Below are 26,934 nucleotides of genomic sequence, written 5' to 3'. Positions count from 1 at the left end.
TTTTGATAGTAATATTTAAACTAATCACTAGACTACGGATTTTTATGCAACATTAATGTTGGCTGCCGCTATTACAAGGGACAGGAGCCAGACAGATATTTGATTCTCACTGTGATCATTTTAAGAAGTTGAAAATAATACTATGGTGTTTTGAAATTATTTTAATCTCTCTACTGTATTAAAATGCAACTACTCATGTTTGCTACAAATACATGAAATCCGCAGTCTAGTGATTGCATTACCTGATTGTTGTGATTTGTGCAGCAGTACAAGGGATATGGCAATTACTATTAGTGCATAACTATGTGTTGACAAATGTGAACAGTGATTGTGAGTGTGGAAAAATTTCAAGGCATCTGTGTGAAATAAACATACGAATTATTTATCGATTCGAAAGTGAAAGTAAAATTCTGGATCGTCGACTTGACCGCGCATCCCTTAGGCCTTTTATCACCGGCTGTGCAGTTCGTCGACCTGGCCGGACGTCCCTTAGCTTTCGGTACTGTCGTATACCTGAAGACATCTGTGCAGTTCGTCACCGAGTGACCCAGTGACACACATTTCGAAGCAGCAAATGGATTTACGGCTGAATAAGTGAGGTTTTAATACAATCAGTTTCTGCTTTTTCCCTCGTTCGGGTAAAGTTGCCGTAAGTCGGGTAAAGAGATCCACCCATATGAATTGACAAGTAAAGTTCTTCCGACCGACAAAAACTGTAAAGGGTAATGTTGTTCAGAATCATGGTCTTGACAACATATCCAAGGCTCATTGAAATCGGAGAGGAGATAGTTCAGATAGTACATCGATCGATTTACAATTACAAGTTACTTATCGCGTAAACTAAAGCCAGCCGACAAAAACTGTAAAGGGAAATGTTGTTCAGAATCATGGTCTTGACAACATATCCAAAGCTCATCCAAATCGGGGAAGATTCACATAATCTCGAGAAACTCTTGTTCGTTACGGCATCGCGGCGTTACACCGCGCTCGTCTCCCGGCGCGCCGGGCTGAACGTGCCATCGCGCGTCTAGGGCGCGCTCTGATTGGTCCGTGTTTTTCGTTAATAACTCCTAAACAAAGCCGCAGTTGATATTGGTGCAAAGGAAAATGTCTCTTAGAATGGTCTCAGGAACCTCCCATTTCAATTAAGTACACCACATTTGGGACACCCTGTATACTGTATTTTTATAAAAGATATCTATACACATAAAGGTGTTTATTCGATATCTCTTATATCAAATGATATTCTTGGATTGGCAAGAAAGTAATTTCGGTATTTTAAGGTGGAATAAAAATTTCTTTAAGCAATGGACTTTAATCGAACAAATATTTTCCATTTCGTTCGATGATGTTTTGCCATCTTTCTGGTAGCTTAATAAAGTTATTGGCTATTTTCACGAAACTGCGACAGCTACATGTTTTATAACAAAATTGGGTTTCATTTCACCTTAAAATACCGAAATTACTTTCTTACCAACCCAATAATTCTACATAGTTCTGCTTCAAAGAAATAAGCTATGAATATTACTGTTTGAATTTATTAATATCCTACCACTTGTTCTTCAATTGTCTTGTATTATGTGATAATATGTTAAAATTTTAATACAGAATCCAAAACTTCATTATTTTATTAATTAAAATTAATAAACGGTTAAGTTAAACATTAATCTGGTATTAGATTCTTAATCAGCAGCACAAAAAACCTTAGTATACCAAGTCTCGTGAAAATCAAACAACAATTTCATATTTTGTCCGCGTTTTGGGCGATATTGCACACTGTGCGATCGAGACGAATATAATTAAAATTTATTCGAATTGAAATTTGAGTTTCGAAGGAATCGTGTCCAATGTTGGGTTGGAACGAAAGTTCGTAGCGTTTGTAAACTAAAATTGAAAGCTAAAATTCAAATATTTATTCATAGATTTATTCAGTAAGGTAACCTGTCGTGTTATTGAATAAACACATACGAATAAATACGTTAATTTTATTTTCGATTCTTAATTTGGAAACGCTACGAACTTTCTTTCCAACCCAATATCTACATATATCTACATATATCGTGTCAAGTATCAATCAATACGTTGGAATCGCGTTTACGTAGAAATGCTCGAAAGTAATTCAAGCACCGAGGATATCGAATTCAATCATGAATTTAAATATCAGAGGTAAAAGGAATTGATTTACGGACTATATCTGCCAATAGGAAGAGAAAGGAATGTCTACTATCGTAGAACTAGTGTCCTATTAGATATATGTATGTAGCTACAATAAATCACTGCACTTTACGATTCTGTAAAATACTTCTTTGATTCTATTGCTCAAACCTGTTAATTATAGAAACGGTTTCTATGGGAACGATTAATCATAGAAATGATTATGTCACTATACATATAGTTACAGAGTGGTGCTATACATATGTATAGTTAAGTAATGCAACGATGTTCTTGAATGCTTCATATTCATGAATGCATAAAACCCGCAGGCTATTTATTAGGATATTGCGAATGAGCGATTTTTAACAGTAACGTTAAACAAACATGATTTTCTTCTAAATAAAATTTAGCAAGTAAGATGAAAGTAAATTCTATTGTCATCGACATACAGTGAGAGTCAAAAGTGAATATACACCTCGAGAACACGGCATTTATTTAACAATTATTAGATATATGTTACATTAATGGAAAAATTACTTCAAAACATAAAGTGTAGATTGATGGTAATTCAATGTAGAAAACGTAATTCAATCTAATAAATAATACATAAAATAGTTGAGGATCTGTAAAAATATGAATCAAAAGTGAGTATACACAACGAATTAAGACTGATTTATCTTCATTTATTAATAAAATTACGTAGATTTAATACTTTTTTCGTCCACCATTAGCGTTAATCACGCCAGCTAATCGTCTTGACATGGATTCAACCAACTTACGTGTTGTTGAAACAGAGATATCATTCCTTACTTTTAGTAGTTCGATTTTAAGGTTCTCCTTGTTCGTAATTTTTATTTTGCGTACTTTCAAATCTAATATTTCCCACAAATTCTCTATTACACTAAGATCTGGGGATTGTGATGGAGAATTCAGTTGATTTGGAGCATTTTGTTGCAACCAATCCTTAAAAATACTTGCTGTATGTTAGGATGTCGATCTTGCTGAAAGATCCACGAATCTGGCAACTGAACACTCTTCTAGTACTTGCAACTGAATTTGTTCTTAAAATATTTCGATATTGAAATCTATCCATCGTATTGTTAATAAAAACTAATTCCCGGACTCCAGAGGCCGCCATGCTACCCCAAACCATAATATTTCCACCAACGTGCTTGACGGTACTAACAAGATTTTTCGGTTCTAATTCCGTATTTTTTTGCCTCCAAATTTTTGGTTCTCTTTTTCTTCAACGAAAAGTTGTAGAAGGAAATGGAAGGAACACAATTTTTAACTTTGGGTCTTTGTTTGGACTAGTGAGGAGGTAAACATACTAAAAGTCCCCACTCCTAGAAGGTGAGCGGGGTGCAGGGGGCCATGTAGAAGGACCCCTTTTTCAGTTTTCCGCATATATATCGGAAACTATGCGTCCCAGCGATCAGACCATTCCATACAAAATTAAAGCTGACAAAATGTGCCACAACATAGATTCGATTCAGTTTTTCACTATCTCGTATAATTTCCGAGATATCCGAGCTCAAAGTTCACTAATTGTGTTGAAGAGTTAGCTAGTCAAATAAGGCAAAACACGTGTGGCAAAAATTTCTTTTTCACAATTCGTGAACTTTAAGCGCGGATATCTCGGAAACTATGCGTCCTAGCGATAAGACCATTCCATACAAAATTAAAGCTGACAAAATGTGCCACAAGATTGATTCAATTCAGTTTCTCGCTATCTCGAATAGTTTCGGAGATATCCGCGCTCAAAGTTCACTAATTGTGCTAAGGAGTTAGCTAGTCAAATAAGGCAAAAATTTCTTTTTCACAATTCGTGAACTTTGAGCGCCAATATCTCGGAAACAATGCGAGATAGCGAAAAACTGAATCGAATCAATCTTATAGCACATTTTGTCAGCTTTAATTTTATATGGAATGGTATTATCGCTAAGACACATAGTTTCCGTGATATAAGCAGAAAACCGAAAAAGGTGACTTCTACGTACCCCCCTGTAGCCCGCTCACCTCCTAGGAATAGGGACTTTTAGTATGTTTACCTCCTAACTAGTCCAAACAAAGTCCCAAAGTTAAAAAAAATTGTGTTTCTTCCATTTCCCTCTACGCCCCCCTTATGAGCATTCATTGACTGGACTAAATCGCAAACCGCGATTCTTTGCATTTATCGCTGGTTTCTTGCGTGATACACGGCCGTACATACCTTGAGAATTTAATAATCTACGAATTGTACTCGCACTTGTAGATTTTGTTGTATTTCAGATATTTCTTGAGCTGAAACTGCACTCGTAGTGGGATTTTTTTCACTATTCGTGTAATTAATCGGTTTTCTACTTCATTTGACTTTCTCGGACGACCGAAACGAGGAAAATTTCTTACACTTTTTGTATCTTAATACGTGTCTATGAACTATGAATTTTTTATAGTTGCATGACAACGATTTCCCCTATTTCTCGAAATGATTTGCCTTCGTTTCTTAATTTAACAATAAGTTTCCTCATGTCTCCTGCAGTTTCTGTACGTTTTTCACTCATCATAATTCTATGTATGCACTATGAATTTCAAAGTAATCCACACTGATGAAAATTTACACGAATTCACGTTCATTCAGAAATTACTGCTTCTAGAAAACCACTTTACTGGACTATCTTTCATGACAGACTTTTACTTTTGCTGCGTATATTCACTTTTGACGCGTTCGTACATAAGAAACCTGCTTCAGATACATGAATAAACATTTCATAACAGAAATTGTAATTTTTATTTGATTTTGAAAGTGGCTCATGATTCCCCGAGATTTTCCAAATTCAAGAAAATGCAAATTTTTTGAAATAGTCTTAAAATCATCTAATTTGCAGATATTCGATTAAACTATTGTGTCTAAAAGAAAGGTAAATCTTCATACTACAACATTTAGCGTTGAAATTTGATGAAAAACTTAATTTAATAGCAATTTTTTGACAATAAAAAAAAGTGGCTCACAATACCCCGACTTCCCCTACAGTTTTTCGGTCCCCTACACGCTCGCTCCTGAAGTTTTGCCATTTAAATTCGGGACACCTTGTATAACAATTTGTACTTTATGTACATTATTGTACATGCACAAAGTGATTTACATGTACAAAATAGATGTTTTAAATTTTAATTACAGGCACCGATATAAAAAGTTTAAAAATCGTCACCTTCACGTTTCCCTTGGCAATTGCGACCAATAACAATAAAAAAAAAAATTATTTACACATTAGCTAGTAAACTAATCCTTCTGCGACGTCTCAAGAAGATGTCTTTACTTTTTATGACGACACAAAATTTTGTTTAATTACGTTCAAGTAAGACATTCTCAAAAAAGTTTGATAGTATTATAGTTTCTAATTAATACTATTTTGTTGTTGTCCATATATAGAAATGAGTTTTCTTCTTCTAGGAAATTCTGCACAACAAAGAAGTTCTAATCACTGTACACTGTACAACTATTATACAATGGAAAAATACATCGTGGTGCATTAAAACAAAGATCCGTTCAAAACGAAAATACGTGCAAATAGAAACAGTTATTGAATAACAAGGAATTATGCGAATGTTCTATAAAACAATAATTCCAGATGTTACACGTCTGCCTTATGCAAAAGCACGCTAAAAATTACTTTATCTAATGACTAGACTAGAAACTTTCAAAAAATTTTAAACAATCCATTATATCATTTGAAAAGAGATAAAATTACAATCGATGCACACACTTATTTTTATTTTGCATAAATCCCGATTAAACCTTCGAGACGTCATATTAAACGAAACAGACAAACATTGACCCGCACCACTTTTGCATGAAATTCCCCTCAATTCAAATTTTAAATTAATCTATTATTAAAATTACTCTAGGATTACTTTTATTATAGGAATTCCTTTAAACTTTTAAAAATTAATTGAAATTCCCTTCAATTTAAATTTGTAATTAATCTATTATTAAAATTACTCTAGGATTACTGTTATTATAGTAATTCCTTTAAAACTTTAAAAATTGATTGAAATTCCCCTTAATTTAAATATTAAGTTAATCTATTATTAAAACTACTCTAGGATTACTTTTATTATAGGAACTTCTTTCAACCTTTAAAAATTAATTGAAATTCCCCTCAATTTAAATTTGTAATTAATTTATTATAAGAAGTCCTATAGGATTAATTCTATCATAGGAATTCCTATATGGCTTTAAAAATCAATATTACAATTTATACTTGCTTACAATTAGTATTGATCTCCTTAGTAGTGAAATAGTAAAAATTTCAAGTGGACTTTGAAATGTTCTTGAAAAATGCAATGATTCAATTCGATGGTATATAATTTGTATTTATTATTTATCTGGGCAGTAGTAAAATAGTAATTTCAAGTGGACATTGAAAATGTTCTTGAAAAATGCAATGCTTCAATTACATGGTATATAACAATTTGTATTTATTATTTATCTGTGTAGTAGTAAAATAGTAATTTCAAGTGGACATTGAAAATGTACTTGAAAAATGGAACGACTCGATTTAATTGTATATAACAATTTGTATTTATTAGTGATCTGTTCATATACTAAAAATATCAAGTGGACCTTGAAAGTGTACTTGGAAAATTCAATAATTCGATTAAACAATTTATAAAATGATTTTTAACAAATTAAAAAGGTCGAGTGGATTTTGAAAATGTATTTGAATAATGCAATGATTCGATTAAATGATATACATATGTATAACAATTTGTACTTATTATTTATTGATCTGTTTAGATATTAAAAATGTGAAGTGAATCTTGAAAGTATACTTGAGAAATACGAAGATTCGATTAAATGAAATATATCAATTTGTATTTTTAGAATTTATCTGTTTCGTAGTGAGATATTAAAAATGTCAAGTGAACCTTGAAAATGTACTTGAGAAATACGATAACAAATTCCATTTATTATTGATCTGTCCAGATATTAAACATTACAAGTGGATCTTGAAAATGTATTTGAAAATCGCAATGATTCGATTAAATGATATACATATGTATAACAATTTGTACTTATTATGTATTGATGTGTTTAGTTATTAAAAATGTGAAGTGAACCTTGAAAGTGTACTTGAGAAATACGACGCATCGATTAAATGAAATATATCAATTTATATTTAGAATTGATCTGTTTCGTAGTGATATATTAAAAATGTCAAGTGGACCTTCAAAATGTACTTGAGAAATACGACGATTCGATTAAATGATATACATATGTATAACAATTTGTACTTATTATATATTGATCTGTTTAGATATTAAAAATTTCAAGTGGACCTTGAAAATGCAATTTTAAAACGCAACGACTCGATTCAAATCTACATAACTAGAAAAAAATTCTAAATTCTACTAACTATTTAGGTTTAACCTCTTCAGTGACGCGAGATACTAAAAATTTCTTCAAAAGCCAGAAGTAATCTGAACATATTAAAGAATAATTGACTAGTTCCACTTAAGGGTTAATCCCCTTATCGTTTAAAACAGCCCGTATGACAATAAACCAATAGAGCAGTACGTACTTTTCAAGATATCAGATGTTGGAGGACGAACGCACGATTTGACAGCGCGCAGCCGCCGGTGTGCACTAATCAGAGACATGATGCCAGGGGGTAGTAAAAGACTTCCGCGTGTCTGTGCGTGTGAGGTTCGATGACAAAGAGGAAACGGGAATCGGAAGAGCGCCGGAAGCGGGCCTGTCCTCACAGACGTGATTCCCCTCGGCTGTTCGTGGTCGTCTAAGAAGCGGAGTACAGTGTTTCCTCGCGCGCGCGCGATCCAATTGCACGCGAAACGGCTAAATCAGAGACGGAACGATCGGATCGCGGCGAACCGTTCGAACTGGGATCGAGCTTACTTTTCTGCACGGACCGCTCTTCTCCTCTCTCCTTGGTAGGCTGGCACTTCTCCTACTACTCCGACCCACGCCATTCGTTTCCACCACCCTGCTGCTGGCTCCTCTGGCTGTTACCCATCTCAATGATCGAATCATTAGCTTCGGAAAGGGTCCTGTCCTGTCCTGTCTGCGCACACCCTCGCGATCGGGATAACTTTTGCGGTCTACCTACGGAAATACGCCTAAACGCGGCTGTCATATTGGCAAACACTCATCTCCATTGTATTGGGTTGTGTAATAAATTCCCGCGTTTCTTCTATTTTATTTTTCTCCCACAATTTTGTGTTTTCCATAGAAATTAGTTTATGTTATCGGCGCACAGGCTCGATCCAAAATCAAAACAAAGCAATTTTGCAATTTAAAAGATTTTTCTCAACGTTTCGATCCAAGTATGGATCATCTTCAAGAGAATTTTGCGACTGAAAAATACCGAATATTATACCGAGTGCTTCACACGTTTCCTTTCATATAACAAATTCTAAGATTTTTTCTCATCGACCAAATAAACACTCAGTGTTTTAGAATTGTTGGGTCAAATATTTTGAACAACAAATGATATACAGGGTGAGTCCGAAGAAACAGAACACTTCAATGTCTCCGTTACTTTTCGTCGTACAAAAAAAAATTCTTAGGACAATATTACACTGTTTGAAGGGCCACATGTAACGGTGTAAAGGAAACAATTTTCGAGGTCATTTTTTTATGAGATTTCAAGGTCATCGATACTTTTTTATATGGAATGAGGTATTTTTTAATACATCAATCGATGCAACTGGACATTCGTTATAAAAAAAGTGCTAACGTAAGTATGACGAAAAGTTAGTAGTTCACGAGATATTTCAATTTAAATAACTCTAAAACACCATTACTGTCGTACTAAGACGTTACACAAGCAAGTAAACGTTAACATCAATTTCAATTTCAATGTCAATTTTTCAATTTCAACTTCAATTTCAAAATCAACTCTTCAACTTCGCTTTTCCCATCAAAACTTTAATTTCACCTCTTCCATTTTAACTTCAATTTCAACTCTTCAATTTCAATTTTTCAATTTCAATTTCAATTTTTCAATTTCAACGTACATTTTTCAATTTCAACTTCAATTTTTCAGTTTCAATTCGTTAATTTCATCTCTTCAATTTCAATATCAAATTTTCCATTTCAACTTCAATTTCAATATCAACTCTTCAACTTCATTTTCAACTTCAATTTTTCTATTTCAACTTTTATTTCAACTTCAATTTTAACTCCCCCATTTCAACTCTTCCATTTCAACTTCATTTTCTACTCTCGCATTTCAACTTCAGTTTCTACTCTTCCATTTCAACTTCAATTTTTCAATTTCAACTCTTCAACTTCAATTTTTCAATTTCACTTCGTTAATTTCAACTCTTCAATTTCAACGGCAATTTTTCAATTTCAACTTCAATTGCAATATCAACCCTACAACTTCAATTTTTCAATTTCAACGTCAATTTCAATATCAACCCTTCAACTTCAACTCTTCAATTTCAATTTTTCAATTTCAATTCGTTAATTTCAAATCTTCAATTTCATTTTCAACGTCAATTTTTCAATTTCAACTTTAACTCTTCAATTTACACTAGCAAGTAAGCGCTAACGTCTTCGTACGACAGTAATGGTGTTTTAGAGTTATTTAAATTGAAATATCTCGTGAACTATACTAACTTTTCGTCATACTTACGTTAGCATTTTTTTTATAACGAATGTCCAGTTGCATCGATTGATGTATTAAAAAATACCTCATTCCATATAAAAAAGTATCGATGACCTTGAAATCTCATAAAAAAATGACCTCGAAAATTGTTTCCTTTACACCGTTACATGTGGCACTTCAAATAGTGTAACTTTGTCCTAAGTAGTTTTTCTGTACAACGAAAAGTAACGGAGATATTTAGGTGTTCTGTTTCTTCGGACTCACCCTGTATAAGCAAATGTATCTGGGTTAGGAAAAGCAGTTTTTCAATTTGTATTTACCGCCAATGATCGATTTAAGAACTTTTCGATCACCGTGTCTGATTGGCTGGTTGTCAATATACGTCGTTCCTTTGTTTTTGCACTGGTTCTCTGTTAACGTTCACATTGTTCAGTTTAGTTCGTGTCAGCATGGAATACAGTTGCAAATTTACACACTTATAAACAATTTACACATAGCAAGTACGGTGAAAAAAAATTATGTTGTGGTTATTATTGATCCTGTGAAACACTCAGTATAATATTCAGTATTTTTCAGACGCAAAATTCTCTTGAAGGTGATCCATACTTAGATCGAAACGTTGAGAAAAATCTTTTAAATTGCAAAATTGCTTTGTTTTGATTTTGGATCGAACCTGTGCGCCGATAGCATAAACTAATTTCTATTAATTCGTTACGATCGCCAAACGGAATACTTGTGTTTTCCAATGGAAGTTCCAGAAGGCAGAGAAATATTACATACATCTTCGACATAGCGATGGTAAGTGATAGACCATCGCTAACCATCTTCACTCCATGGGCTTTATTCAAAAACTTGGAGCTTGGGTGGCGCACAACTTGTGAGATTAGTATTCCTGATTTCTCAACATTTTTCATTTCTCGAGAAATGAAAAATAAGACTATATTTCTCGAGAATCCTCGAGAATTTTCTAGAATTTTTAATAAAATACGAAAATATTGGAAAACTTATGATATTTGGAATATCGTTGATAATATTTATCGAAAGCGCAAAAAACATTAACTCAATGTATATTCCTGTCCAATATGTACATTAGAGTGGACCTAAGCTATGCTTGGAGAAAAATTTTTATCGAGATACAATGCCAGCAACTATCCAGTATTGTTCCTTTAGGTGAGAAAAAAATTTGTGCAAAGTTTTAGATCGATTAGATAAAAAGATGACGTGCGCACTTAAATTGAAAATTTTGAAAATTGTAAAATTCACACCTTAACTATGGAACATGGCACTTCGTTGGATATGTCTTTTTTCTGAATAGCAATATAAAATAATTATATGACCTCCTTTAAATAGAAATAACGATGACTGAAATTTCGAAACATGATTTCCAAAAAATTTTTTTATTTTGCCATTATATTCAGCTTATTAAACAGTGCAAATTACTCCTCTGACATTTTTTCGTATAATCACAAGTAACAGAGATATTTAAATCCCTACATTAAAATGTAGCATATTTTGACTGATGGTAGGATACAGTCGGTGTACAAAGTATTCGTACATCTTTTAAAAACGAATAAATTTTTCAAAATTGGATTCAGCAGCTTGAGTTTTTTTTTGAGACATTAGAAGGGTTAGTTTACCAGTTAATGTGTGAATAATTAACTTCCCGATTTTATTGGGAAGTTATTGTAATGACCCCGAAAATCGAAAATCGATTTCTTAGCAGATCTTCACGTTTCATGGTCATTGCAGTCATTTTAGACTATTTTCAGCAAAATGTTCGTGTGTGTGTGCGTGTGTACGCGCGCGTGCGTATGTCCGTTTGTATGTTATCAAATTTTTCGTTAACGTTTTCAGAAAAAGAAACAACGCGATCAGGATGATGAATGATGCAATCGATGTGCCCCGCTGTAACTTAGAGCTGATTAGATTTTGGTCCATTTTGGTCAAGTAGTTTTTTAGTTTTTTTAGTTTTTTTCGAAAGAAGTTCATTCAACAATGCAATTTATACGAGAGAACGGAAAGTTTCAACCGAAGAAACAAACGTAATTACACAAAAAATTTTTTTTTCAATTTTTAAAAAATTTGAAAAAAATTAAAAAAAATTTTTTTTTGTACCTTATGATGATGTTTCCGCTTACAATAACCGAAAATTATCCCAATGCAAGAGGGAGTTAATCATCTCTACTCCCGAGAATACATTTTTAATGAATATCGATGAAAGTACAAAAAAAAATTTATATTACAATCTTTAAAAAAACAATCAGTTCAAAACGAATTATTAACTGAGATTAAATTGAAAATTAATATAAACTATATGATAATTATTAATAACATTGATGTTGAAAACGGATTGGTTAATGGAGCACACACACATGCGGAATATTAAAATTTATTACTTTTCAAGAAAATACTAAAATTCCGTCTATATTGTGGTTAGATTTTCAATTGGCCAGAGTAGGAGTGAAAGTAAGAACTCGTTATCGTGATTATATGAAAAATGCAAATATTGATCAAAATTTAACACCAATAATAAAAATATCGAATCAAGTAAATATATCGAGTGAGGAAAAATATCAAATCACACGTAGTCAATTTCCAGTGGTTCCTGCTGAAGCGATTACGATTCATAAAAGTCAGGGACAAACATACGAGAAAGTATGTTTGCATTTTAAAAAATCAGAAAGGCGAACTTTACAAATGTTGTATGTAGTACTGAGCAGAGTTTCAAAATTGAGCGCGGTTTATATATTTTGGGACAATTTAAATTAACAGTATCGAAGAAAACCAAGATCAATACTGCAAACCCGGATAATGAGGAGTTGTATCGTTTGCGAAAAACTAATTAAGACAATTTATTTTGCAACATTAGTATGCTATAACAAGGAACCAAGTGAGCAACGAGCCTACGATGTTGGTTTAATGCGACGCCATATAGCAAACATTTTGATAAGTAGAAAACTATTGAATTTCCCTGAAAACGTATAATCTTCTTAAAATGTACCCTTAATAATGATAATAATATATTACAACTAACTAATCGGGAAGTTCTTTGTGTGACTCTTGGAGAGTCACACACCAAATAACATCCGTACCACTAACCCTCTCGCGAGCTCGCAAAGCGAGCGAGCTACGACAACCCTACTTGCGAAGCGAGCGAGCAACAACAAAGCCCCTCTAGTTTTTTTGTAATTGTTATTGGTCACAATTACGAAGGGAACAGTAAAAACCACGACTTTTAATATTTTTTATCTGTGCCTGTAATGAAAATTTAATACATGTATTTTGTAAATCTAACAAGGGAAGTTACCCAACCGTAACACGCCGATTTTAATGAAATTTTGGTATGATATAAAACTCAAAAAAATATTTGACATGTACTTTTTAATAGCGGTCGACATTCATGTTAAGGGGGTGAAAATAGCTCTCAAAGTTGGGGTGAAAAATCGATTTTCTTGAATATCTCCGAGAAAAGATACACGATAAGATTCGGCCTTCAAAGACGCACAACTTGGATTTTGAAATTTTTGTCTAGGCCTAATACTCTCAGAGATATTCAAGAAAATCGATTTTTCACCCCAACTTTGAGAGCTATTTTCACTCCCTTAAATGAATGTCGGCCGCTTTAAAAAAATACGTGTCAAATATTTTTTTGAGTTTTATATCACACCAAAATTTCATTAAAATCGGCGTGTTACGGTTGGGTAACTTCCCTTATAAGTAAGTTATATACATACATGTATATGCATATATGTACAAAGTTTCATTGAAATTGGCTGACGGATAAAAAAGCTATAAGCATTGTAAGATGTAAAAATCTTTGAATTTACGGTTTGCGATTCATTGAAATCGCAGATTCTCGCAATTTTTGCTATTTTCAATCAATTATATTTCGTAACATCCTTGATCGATTTCGATGAAATTTCGTACAAGTATATAACTGACTTAGACCTACCAGAGGCGTCTTCTAAATTTTCATTTTAGGTACAGATCAAAAATTTAGAAATCGTGACCTTTACTATTTCCTTCGCAATTGCGACCAATAAGAATTTTTAAAAAAGTTATTTACACATATATTAGCTAGTAAACTATATAATCCTTCTAACGTCTGAAAAGAAACTCAAGCTGTTGGGTCCAATTTTGAAAAAGTAATTCGTTTTTTTATTGTGTACGAATACTTTGTACACTGACTGTATATGTATTTGTTCATTTCCGAAAATATGTTATAAAATAAACGAGATTCATAAGAACTTTCCTAGATTTAAATTTATCGAGAAATACTGTAATTTCTCGAGAAATGAGAAATAACCAATTATAAAATTTCTCGAGAAATTCTCGAGAAAGAATTCTCCAGAAGGAACACTAGTGGACATAGAAAGTGTACTTGAAAAATTCAAAGATTCTGTTAAATTCTATCATTAAAATTTGTATTTACAATTAGAATTGTCTTTAGTAGCGAGACATTACAAATGTCAACTAGACTTTGAAAATGTACTTGAAAATGGAGTGACACGATTAAATGACATATAACAATTAATATTTATTATTGAGCTGGTTAGATATTAAAAATGTCAAGTGGACCTTGAAAATGCACTTGTAAAACGGAGTCCGACTCGGTGACGGTCCGTGTTTTTCGTTAATATCTCCTAAACAAAGCCGCGGACGCCATTTTTGCAAAGGAAAATGTCGCTTCAAATGATCTCAGGAACCTCCCAATTCCGGATGTTGAAGGAATTTTGAGACACCCTGTAGATATTAAAAATGTCAAATAGTGGATGTTGAAAATGTTCTTGTAAAATGCAATCTCTCGATTAAATGATATTGTAATAGTTTATAATCTATGGATGTTGCAAAGACATTCAAGACAAAGCATGTTAACAAACAGAAGACAGTTCAAGGCTCAGTAGGTTTAGTGTTAAATAAAGATGATCAAGAAATTTGTTGTAGGCTTCACCACCCTGCTGCTATCCATCTCGATGATCGAATGATTAGCTTCGGAAAGGGTCGTCTCTAGGGATGACGTGAACTGCTACTTTTGTGTCACTCGCGTTATTCGATCGCGTCCATTCCCAATCACGGTGACTTTTCACAGTGATTCGTAACTTTCGTGATCGCTTCTGATTGGCGGAGACCGGAGAGCATAACTGTTCTTCGCGCAAGTCACAGATCCATACCCTGTATATTTTATTATATTAACAACATCGAAACAAAGTTGTGAGTTACATCGCATTTTTATCAAATTTATTAGATTTCTAAGACGTTTCTCAAACTATCATTTGCGTCTCCTATAATTGGTATTTTGTAAAACTTTATACATAGTTTACATAGTGTACATAACATATTGTACTTAAACATAAAAGAAATCATCTGCACTTTTATACTCTATATAAATTAATTTTATACTATATTAAATAGAAATAATTATTTTCTTTTCTAAACACTGAAATAAGATACGGAAAGAAAATTTTAAATTTAGGTTACATGCAGATATTTTCATGCAAGCTAATTGATGTATTTTAAAAAAGAATTAATTCAATCGAGATGAAGAATTAGAATATAAATCACGATCGTGGTCGTGATTCTGCGATCAATGTGATAAATCACGGTTAGTAATTCGCGATCGGGATAAGATTCGTGGTCTACCTGCGGAAGTACCCCAAAACATTGCTGTCATCTCGAAGAATACTCATCTTCATTGTGTCTGCCCCCTTCGACAATATTATTAGCAGAGTTGTGCTAATTTAAATACATTGTAAATTGTACTTGAATTACATTGTGTTTGAATGATTTGCATCCGACCTAATCGCTTAATTTGAATTTACTATGAATTTAATGTAAATGTGGATTTCAACTTGTTATTTACCAACAAGCTTTACCCTTACTATGTATTTCTCAATGTTATTGATATATAAATTTCAATCACATGAATAAGTTTACCACTTATAGATTAACCCCGAAGTTCTAGATAATCTGAATGATTGTTAAGAATACATTAAAAACTCCATAAAGTATTAGCATTAAATAAGTTATACAGTGAAACTGTTAAAGTTATACTTTACTTTTCATGACACAACTAGACATAGGATCTTCATGCAAAATAAAAATTTCCTACTTGAATTGCAACAAACTGGAGTGACAGAGACACTTATTTTCTCTCTCTTAATATGTGTAATCAGTTGAAGATAATGTAACAACATTCACTGTGTTTTAAACTCGGAGTTATGCTAATTTATGCTAATTTATCCGAACTAATCGCTTAATTTGAATGAACCTTAAACTCACTGTTCGTACTTCGGCTGAATGTTGAGCAAGAGGTCATTAAAAATGTTATAAATAGACAGCAGATTTTATGCATCTCTGACAAAAATGAGTAGCTGTAATTTAAAACAGTACAAACATTAGAAGAAATTAAAAATACTGTTATATTATTTTCAACGTATTAACCACATTAACAAAGAAAATAAATTTCGATGACACTTTGTGGGAGATTTTAAATCAAACAATCCAAAAAGATCATTTAACTAATTATATTTATTATGAACACAATCGTAATAGAAGAAACATAGTGAGAATACGCTTGTTTGTTAAATCAGTATGTTGTGTCGTAAAGGAACGATTCTCTTTTTTTATTAACAACTTGAATCCTATATACTCAGTAATTAAAAACAAATGGAGCAAATCTATCTACACACTTCAGTTTAGTGCCATTTAGGTAGAAAATTTCTATTTTACATAAAGATCCGCTGTCTAGTTATAAATGATAATGAAAAGATAACCTGTTGAATCCTTCTGTACGTACCTACTGAATCCTTCCCGAACAGAGTTGAAATCGTTTTTAAAATGATGAATGAATCGTTCAGGAATAATGCAATTATAACAAGTGCCACGATGGAATTTGTTTCATCAGAAAATACAATCGTTTAACCATATTTTCCTTCCATCAACTCAGGATAATTTGATTATACCGTCAAATAGAGTCGCGTTTCAAAGTAATCAATAGACCGCTATAAAACTATTTTAATTAATTTTTAACTGAGTACGTTCATACTTGAACACTCCCATCCAAAAGCCACCGGACACTTGTTCAAATTTGAATGCAGACGATTTTTTGTTATCAAAGGACCTATATTGTAAAATAAAAATGGTACTTACTAATACTTTGGTGTAATGTAGAGAAAATATAAATCAAATCTGACTAAAATATCATATATTTCCAAAATATCAATTATTCTTATATTCTCTGATCTTTAAAATTGAAGTGAGGTAATTGTTTTTTAAATTTGTTTTCAGAGCTGTCCATAATCAACCCACAATTCCTCAATCTCTTTTTCTCAACATTTAGTCAAATAGTACATGTATATGTATATTGAATTTTGCAGTTAAGTATTATCGTATAGGAAGACTTTTGCAAGTCAAATTCAACCTCTTGCAAATCAATTTTATCCTTGGCAAATCAATTATGAACTTTTTGTAGTTTTTGCACTCCACATTCACCCATTTGCGAATGAATTTCAACATGTTGCAAGTCAAAGTTAACCTTTTGCAAACCAATTTCACCATTTGCAAATTAATTTCTACCTTTTGCAAGATAAATTCACCTGTTTGGAAGTCAAAATCAACCTTTTATAGGTTTCGCAAATCAATTTCAACCTGTTACAAGTCAAATGGAACCTTTTGCAAATCAATTTCACCTTTTGCAAGTGAAATTAAACCTCTTGCAAAGTAAAATTGAACCTCTTACAAATCAATTTAACCTTTTTGCAAATCAATTTCTGCTATATGCAAGGTAAATCGACCCGTAAATTGAACCTTTTTAAAATCCGTTTGATTCATTTGCAAATCAATTTAAACCTTTCGCAGGCTTTGCACTCCAAATTCACCTTTTGCAAATCAATTTCAAATTGATCCCCTTGCAAGTTAAAATCAACCTTGTACAAAATTTTGAATTCCTTAATTATTAATTTAGATTGGATTTGATTTTCTTCACAAAAACTTACTTAAATATAGTTTATTCGAAAAGGTTGAATTTAATTTGCAATACGGTGAAGCTAATTTGCAAAATGGTGAAATTGATTTGCAAAAAGTTGAAATTGATTTGCCAAAGGGTCAATTTGACTTGCGAAATGGTCAATATAACTCGCAAAAGGGTCGATTTGAATTACAGAGGGGACCATTTGCCTTGCAAAGGGTTGAATTTAAGTCGCGAAAGGTAAAATTCATTTGAATTTCACTTGAAAAAGGGTCAATTTGACTTCCTAAGATTGAAATTGATTTGCAAAATGATGCATTTGACTCGCAAAAGGATGAAATTGATTTGCAAAAGTGCGAATTTGGAAATCAAAACCTGTAGAAGGTAGAATTTGATTTGCAAAAGGTTCAGTTTGACTTGCGAAAGGTTGAATTTGACTTACAAACGGGTCAATTTACCTTGCAAAAGCTATAAATTGATTTGCAAGAGGATGAAATTGATTTGCAAAAGGTTCAGTTTAACTTGCGAAAGGTTGAATTTGACTTGCAAACGGATCAATGTACCTTGCAAAAGATACACATTGATTTGAAGGAGGGTGAAATTGATTTGCAAAATGGTCAATTTGAATTGCAAAAAGGGTCGATTTAACTTGCGAAATGGACAATTTGATTTGCAAAGCGTTGAATTTGACTCGCAAAAGATAACATTTCACTCGAAAAAGGGTCAATTTGACTTGCTAAGGTTGAAATTGATTTGCAAAATGGTGCATCTGAATCGCAAAAGGGAGAATTTGCAGTGCAAACTCTATAAAAGGTTGAAAGTGATTTGCAAAAGGGTAAAATTGAATTGAAAAATGGTCAATTAGACTTGCAAAAGGGTGAAATTGATTTGCAAAGATTGAAATTGATTCCAAAAGGGTGCATTTGGATTGTAAAACCTATAAAATGTTGAAATAGATTTAAAAGAGGGTGAAAATAATTTGCAGAAGAGTCAATTTAACTTTCAAATGGGTGAATGCACAACCTATAAAAGATTGAAATTAATTTTGCAGAAAGTCAATTTTGATTTCCAAAAGGAGCAACTTGGAGTATAAGACCTATGAAGTGTTGAAATTGATTGGCAAAAGGGTAAAATTGATTTCTAAAAGTTTCAATTTGAAGTGCAAAATGTTGAAATTGATTTGAAAAACGATAAGTTCGGAGTGCAAAACCTATAAAAGCTTGAGATTGATTTGCGAAAGAGTGAAATTGATTTGCAAAAGGGTCAATTTAACTTTCAAAAGAGTGAATTTGGAATGCAAGACCTATAAAACTTTGAAATTGAATTGCAAAAGGTTGAATTTGACTTGAAAAAGGGTCAATTAGACTTGTAAAGGTTGAAATTGTTTCGGGAAAGCGTGAATTTGCAGTGCAAACACTATGTATAAATGGTTGAAATTGATTTACAAAAGGGTAAAATTTATTTGCAAAAGGTTCAATTTGACTTGCAAAATGTTTAAATTGATTTGAAAAAGGAGAAATTTGGATTGCAAAACCTATAACTGGTTGAAATTGATATGCAAAAGTGTGAATTTCAAGGAGAACGCCTGTACGACATACGATTTCATTGTTTATTTTCGCTAAAAAAACATGAGCCAGCTGTCCTAGTTCCCAGAATCACCCTGTATACTGATAATAGCTGTGAAGGAACGCAGGAAGAAAGGAAGAGAACGCTCGAAGAATGAAGTTCTTGGTCGACTGGCACTCGAAGCGCCGGTGGAACAAGGACCGGCATAATGAGCCATACAGAGTTTCGTGTGGTCCGCGAATGTTGCTAAGTAAGGGATTGATTCACGGCCAGTTATAATACCGCCAAACCAAAGCCCTAATAGATTCAGGTCAATGCCACTGCCGTTCTTCGAAGTCGTTCATTATGTGAGAAGAGAGGGCCCCGTTCTCATGCCACACAGGTTGCTTGCAATACCTGCGCGGCAGCCTCTCGGCCACTAATTCCCAACGAGCGCGTAGATACACTACCAGACTCGCACACGTTTTATTCGAACCAGCCACTTTTTCTTTTTCCTTTTCTCTTTTTTTTTGCTTTATTATCATTCATCAACAAAATTGCTTCTCGTACATACACATAGGATCTCGACTCCTGTGGCTATCAATACGATGGACTCTGCGTCAACCTTACGCACGTGTCGCAATTGTTCGCGTAAGTTTTCAGAAATTCGTCCTTGCGATTCATTATTTTACGATGCGTTCAAATTAATTTCAAAAAATTGATTTTACGTTGCATTATAATTAATTTCACATGGCATTAAAAAAAATTGTTTTTACAATTCAAATTTAAGAAGAATAGAATATTCTCTCTAAATTTAATTATTTCATGGATTCACTGTGAGCTGCACAAATTAATTCGCGACCTTCGTAATAAGCGCTAACCTACCACTGCTATAGTTAAATGACCTATAGTTTTATACTTTTCATTTCGCAATTATTGATATTATGAAATTGCATACTCAATTTTACATAATTATCGTTGCATTAAACTTGTTTTTATCTGAATCAAACGTTTAAAATTGAATTTCATTAAAATTATTCTGAACCGGCTAGTCAATTTAATATTAGTCTCCCTAAAATTCAAATTTAAGAACAATGAAATTCCCTTACTAAATCTAATTATTTATTAATTAGCAATTAGCTAATTATTTATTAATTATTATTATTAGCATGCCTAATAACCTCTCCACTTCGTTTGAACGCATCATGCTTGCAATGTTTGTCAAATTTAATCGCAGTATTATAAATAAATAATAGTTACCTTTGTAAAAGCGACTATATCTTTACAGATTGAGTTTTGAATAATATCTCGATCGAGTTTTACAATTAGTATTTGAGAAGGATCGATTGATTTCCATTATGCAAATCATCGTAGCAGTGAATAAATGACGAGACGGTTTATGTTTATACATGTGATGGTTTATACGTTATGACGCGTAATTGATTAGGGTAGCCGCACATGAAATATTCTTCCGGCAAGTGTACATCTAATTCAATTTATTTTTACACTAGATCAGCACAGGTTATTGCTCTCCTTTCAAGTAACGCTAGTAATATGCTGTACACTGTACACTGTACACCATTCTTAGGTATAATTGAATCTTTTCATTAAAAATCATTCAGTTCTAATAAATAACACTATCGAACGCTGGAACACTCCAAATGCTCATCTTCATAATTAGACTGCGGATGTTCACGCAGTTTTCAATTACTGTAGGAAGGAATTGAGATGAAATAAAATCTGATCTCCAGTGGTCATAGCCTTTGTAGATACGAGATAAATTAAAATCGTACTTAATTATATCGAATTAAATATTCTAGTATTTTTTCGTAGTCTATATTCATAATTATTTTACGTATCCATTGATCATTTGCCTTGTTTGGGAACCCGGGACTAATTTAGGTTTAGGAGTGGACTGTATGGAAGACGAAAGGATCGGGTACAAACACAGAAGGGAGTCCGGATTGGGGAAGGATGTGGTAAGCGTGAACGGGAAGAAGTAGACGAAGGAAAATGATATAGAGAGAGGTCGCACGTTGTTAACAAACCGTGATTTATTACGTTGCAATCGCGTATACTATAACTGGTGCACAATCGAGTTAAGACAGACAGGTATCCCGAATGGCAGTCTATAGAGTTCCAAGAACTGGGCGCGATATAAAACGTGTTAATCGGATGGCTGTTAGAACGAGTCTAATGAGCTGGTAATGCGAGCGATTAACGGTCGGTCTCGGGAGTCACGTGATCGCGCATCACGAACGCGATACCGGGAATCGCCAAAACACGGGCGTTGTGTACATCGGATTCGCAGGACGCGAATCCGAGGTACGGGTAGCGCGGGGGGTCGGCTGAGGGCCGTATCGCTCGACATCGATATCTTAAACTACCTTATTTTCTATGTGCTTAATCCTAAACAGCCTCGAGAATCTCTAGAAAAAGTTGAAAAATTATGAAAGTACATTGCGTGAGAACTGTGGAAGACTTTTCAATTGTTATACAAAAAATGAGTAACAAATTATTAATAATTGAAATGATGAATGAAGGTAGCAGTTTCTGATCAAGCAGAAGAATCACACAACTAAAAATTATAATTGTAGTGAAAATAAAGACACGGAAAAAATGAATTTCAAAATTTGATTTAATGCATCGATTATTTTCTTATTTTTATACAGCAATGTATGTTAAATTGATCACAGAAGATTGAAATTTTAACTGTATACATAGAAATGAATTATATACCAGTATCGAGTTTAACACGTTTGCGATTGGCATTTATTATACATAGTAATAGCCTTCATTATTGCATAATTTGTATTCATTTCTGACATATCATTTCCTATGAAAAAAACACAATTTTAAATGAAAACAAGGAAAGAAAATTGATTTCGTGGTCATTTATATTAATTTCTGCGATATTATTTGCTAATTAATATTGTGGTTATTTGAATTCATTTTAATATTAATTCCAGAAATAGCATTTGCTATGAAAAAGAATCATAAACAAAAATGATAAGAACAGGAAAAGAAAATTCCCTCGTGGTCATTTGTATTCATTTCTGAAAAATCATTTGCTATGAAAAGGAATAATGATTTAAAATGATTAGAACAGGGGAAAAAAATTCATTTCATGGCATTTGCTACGAAAAGGAATCATAATTGAAAATGATAAGAACAAGAAAAGAAAGTCATTTTGTGGTCATTTATATTAATTTCTGCAGTATCATCTGCTATGAAAAAGAATTACAATTTTAAATAAGAAGAACAGCAAAAGAAAATTCGTTTCCTGGTCATTTATATTCATATTTTAAGATTCATTTCTGAAATATCATCTGCTATGAAAAAGAATCAGAATTTTAACTGATAAGAACAAGAAAAGAAAATTCATTTGTGATCATTTTTATTCATATTTTAGTGATCATTTCTGAAATATCATTTGCTACGAAAAGGAATCATAATTTAAAATGATAAGAACCGAAAAGAAAATGCATGTCGTAGTTATTTATATTAATTTCTGAAGTGTCATTTGCTATGAGAAGGAATTTTATAATTTCAAATGATAAGAACAGGAAAGGAATATAATTTATATTAATTTCTGAAATACCCCCCACTTTTGCTATGAAGAAGAATCATAATTTAAAATGCTAAGAATACTTGACATTAAATAAAGTTAACGTTTCATGTACAAATTACATTATTATCATTACTACGATGTGAAAGTGTCACATTTCAACAAATATGTTTTTCTAAAACGACGAAGCATTCTAAGAGAAATAATATTAACTAAAGACTGAAATAATTGAGATAAGTGTTGGTAATAATTTTTGGAAAACAACTGTATTATTACTAAAAAAGTATCATAATAACGATTAAAATATTAATCAATACACGATCACTAATCTTTCTCTAAAACTCTGTAACAAATTCTTAAGAAAAACTTGAAAACTCTGGAAAAGATTAGAATGTGTAATAAATTACGTGAAACCTAAAACCTGTTTTCCCTGTATACAGTGTAGACGTGATTACATTACTTTGGCTACAAAGCCTTGTTATTTTTATTCCGAGTACAATGATGAAATTATGCATAATAAAAATAAGCGTAACGCATAAATTAGGAGAGAGATACTTTTAATAACATTCTCATTACTGCGTAATATCAGCAGTGCAGTATCGTAGAATAATTGTATTTTGTAAAACTGCATTTAATCAAGTAAAATTTTCCTTTAATCTCGAAAAGATGTGGAGGAACTTTTTATCAAATAAATAAACCGAGGCTCGAACGAGTTCCGAAACTTTTTAATAAGCTGTATCGGAGTCTGTTAAATGTGGAACTTTCTCAAAAAGTTTTAGGAGAAGGAGCAATATAAGTTCCAATGAAGAGAGATAAAAAATCATTATTGAAAACGAAAACTGTGTTTTAATTAGAAATAATAATATATAAAAATGAAAGTGTTTCTACAAAAGGAACATACGTTTCATTTAATGAATACACACTGCTCACTTAGCAGCGTCAAAAAATCTATAAAATCAAAATAATTTATCGAATGAACTAAAAATGGTAAAATTAAAATACATATATTAAGTACACTCTTCACCCTTCTAACATTTTTCGGATCCTAATTAAATTTGCTACAGTCGATAAATCAACGCGAAAATTGATTTAAAGAAATCTCAAACAGTAGAAAGATCGAAAGAAATTAGGAACACCAATATAGTAATATTTTTGGCTGATTAAAGCCGTAAAGTAAGCATCTCGTCAGTTCAGAAACTTGTAATTCATTGACGAAATATGTCGATTACAATGCCAGTTAAAATAACACCGAAATTATTATAGTAGCAGAAAAGTTTTCGAAATAAACGTTGCATCGGACAAAACAGGGGCCGCGGCCGTCGAGTGGCATTAATCTTTTCTTGCTTTCTTTCTTTGAAGGTCAGTGAAGGTGATTTATGACAAAACGGCGAAACAAACTTGCATTTACAGAAGGTGTTCAAAGTGATTGCTATTGGTATCAATGCAATGCTGCAATCTTCTTATCACGGATTGAGTAGTATTTCCTATCGCTTCGGCACTTATCGAATCGCATGCTGTAATCATTTATTGTACAAATGTATTCAATTGTACGTTGTACGGCGTGTAGGGTGAGAACGTTAACGATGTCTTTCAGCGTATTTGCTAAACCTGACAATGACAAATGAACACTTCTGGACGATATCGCAGGACATCGATAATGTAGAATTTATGATGCCTCACAAATAACACACAGCATATAAAGGTTAACAACAGGAAACAGTTTTAATGAAATCAATCAATAGACAAGAAGACATTTGACATGTTTTGTATAACGACGATCGACAGACGACTCGCTTGTTTACCGCGCCAACGCATTCGCACGCGGCAATCGACTCGCTCCGAAGATCCCTAGCTTACCCGAGCTACACACGGAAGACGTGCTGTTGTATGGTCTTTACCATTCCAACACTCCCCCTCAACTGCACGTCTTACAACCATTTTAATATTCTAAATTTAACAATCGAACACATGTCTCGTGCTTAATCCTACCTAATGGTTTTGTAAGAATGTCCGCGGTCATTTCACTCGTACGCAAGTGTTTTACAATGATTTCTCCTTGTTCTTGCGCTTCCCGTGAAAAATGGTATCTTATATGTATATGTTTGCTTCGACCGTGGTACACGCTGTTTTTACTTAACTCTATCGCACTTAAATTATCGCAGTGAACTGTAGTTGGATTGTTTAACAGTGAACAAATTTTCATGTGCTTTAACAAATTTCTCGTATATATGATTTCTTTGGTTACCTCCGACAGTTCCATGTATTCGGCCTCCATTGTGGATAGCGCAACCGATCTTTGCTTTTTACTTTTCCAGTTAATTGGACCACCCGCTAATTTTAAAACATACCCAGTACACGATTTTCTATCGTTTGCATCGCCGGCCCAATCGGAATCTACGTATGCTAGTAATGGACTATTTTTGTCTTCATATTTTATGCTATATTTTATCGTACCTTTTAAATAACGAAGCACGCGTTTCGCCATTTTCCAATGTGTTTCTTTCGGACATGCATTGAATCGACTTAATACGTTCGCCGCGAAAGCTATATCCGGCCTAGTCGTATTCGCTAGATAATTTAAACTTCCTACCAGTTCTCTATATGGTTTGTTTACAATGTCGTCCCTATTAGTTTCCGATTTGATGGTCTCTATATTGATATTATTTTCCATGGGCACACTTATGGTATTGCATTCTGTCATATCGAACCTTTCTAACAAATCTTTAACATATTTTTCTTGAGACACTTTGATACTTCCTAAGCTACCTGCCCTTTCTACATGCATACCTAAAATATCCTTTACCTTGCCTAAGTCCTTTATTTTAAATTCACGTTTTAACAAGTTTTTAATTTTTTCTATTTCTTTTAAATCTGCAGACGCTATCAACAAGTCGTCAACATAAACAATAATTATTGCATCGCTATTCTTATCGTTACTAACGTATACACATGGATCTATTGCGGTCTTTTTAAAATCTAAGCTAACTAAAAAATTATCCAATTTGTGATACCATTCGCGACCCGCTTGCTTTAGACCATATAAAGGCTTCTTTAGTTTACATACTGTATTTTGAGCATCAAACCTTTCAAACATCTTTGGTTGTTCCATGAAGATTTCATCATGTAAATTTCCTTGCACATATGCAGTTATTACGTCCATTTGGTGAAGATGCATTCCCTTCATCACACTGACCGCAAGCAGTGTACGTATGGTCTCCATTCTGGTTACAGGCGAGAATACTTCATCAAAATCTATACCTACCCTTTGTTGGTCGCCTCTAGCTACCAGCCTTGCCTTATATTTTTCAATTGATCCATCTTGTTTCCTTTTTACCTTAAAAACCCATTTATTTTTTAATACCTTTTTGTCTTTTGGTCTACTTACCAGTTCCCAAGTGTTGTTCTCTATTAATGATTTGTACTCTAGTTCCATAGCCTCTAGTCATTGTTCTCCGTCTGATCTATTTAAAGCCTCCTGCACATGCATTGGATCATCTCTTCCTTCTGGACTAGAGCATGGTCTGCACTGATAAATTTTCCTAGGTCTGCCCGGTCTTCCTGTCCTTTCGAATCGTGGGCGACCTCTCCCCCTCAATGAAGTTTTCCGGTTAACTTCTTCCCTGTTTGGTGTCAACTCTTCTTCTTCTTCGATTTCTTCTCTATTTGTTTGCAGCTCTTCTTCCTGTTCAGGAGAATCTTCCTGTGATTCTTCTTTTAGTTGTATTGGACATAGTTGGTTTTGCTGCTCCTTCTCATCTGCGACAATGTTCTGTTCTTCAATGAATCGTACATCTCTCTCATTTATTACCGTCTTTGTCCCGTGTTCCCATAAACGGTAAGCCTTAGATTCCGTCGAATATCCTACTAACACATATTCCTTTCCCCTTGGTTCGAATTTGTGTCCTTTTCTGATACCCTTCTTTAATGCTATTACTCGACTTCCTATTTTTCTCAAAAATCCAATATATGGTTTTTGTCCTGTCCATTCTTCATATGGTGTCATGTCTTGATTTATTTTTGTTGGACATCTATTTCTTAAATATGCAGAAGTATTTATGGCTTCGGCCCACAGGCTTTTTGATAAT

At 33.1% G+C, this 26,934-nt stretch overlaps 1 protein-coding gene across 1 annotated transcript in view; it reads right to left on the bottom strand.

The window, feature by feature from the left end:
* Positions 1-9,858, bottom strand: part of Kal1 (anosmin-1 Kallmann syndrome 1) — a 112,585-nt gene extending 102,727 nt beyond the window's left edge. The window contains exons 1-2 of the mRNA XM_076431504.1: positions 8,054-9,858; positions 7,719-7,993 (exon numbers count right to left, since the gene is read on the bottom strand). Of these exons, the coding sequence (XP_076287619.1) occupies positions 7,719-7,993; positions 8,054-8,127 (349 nt within the window). The 5' untranslated portion in view covers positions 8,128-9,858. The remainder of the gene's footprint in view (positions 1-7,718; positions 7,994-8,053) is intronic.
* Between the last annotated feature and the right edge of the window lie 17,076 nt (positions 9,859-26,934).

The sequence above is a fragment of the Lasioglossum baleicum genome, chromosome 10 (assembly GCF_051020765.1).
Source record: "Lasioglossum baleicum chromosome 10, iyLasBale1, whole genome shotgun sequence".
In the NCBI taxonomy this organism is placed as follows: Eukaryota; Metazoa; Arthropoda; class Insecta; order Hymenoptera; family Halictidae; genus Lasioglossum; species Lasioglossum baleicum.
The sequence above is the reverse complement of the archived record's forward strand: the minus strand, read 5'-3'. Positions and strand labels throughout refer to the sequence as shown.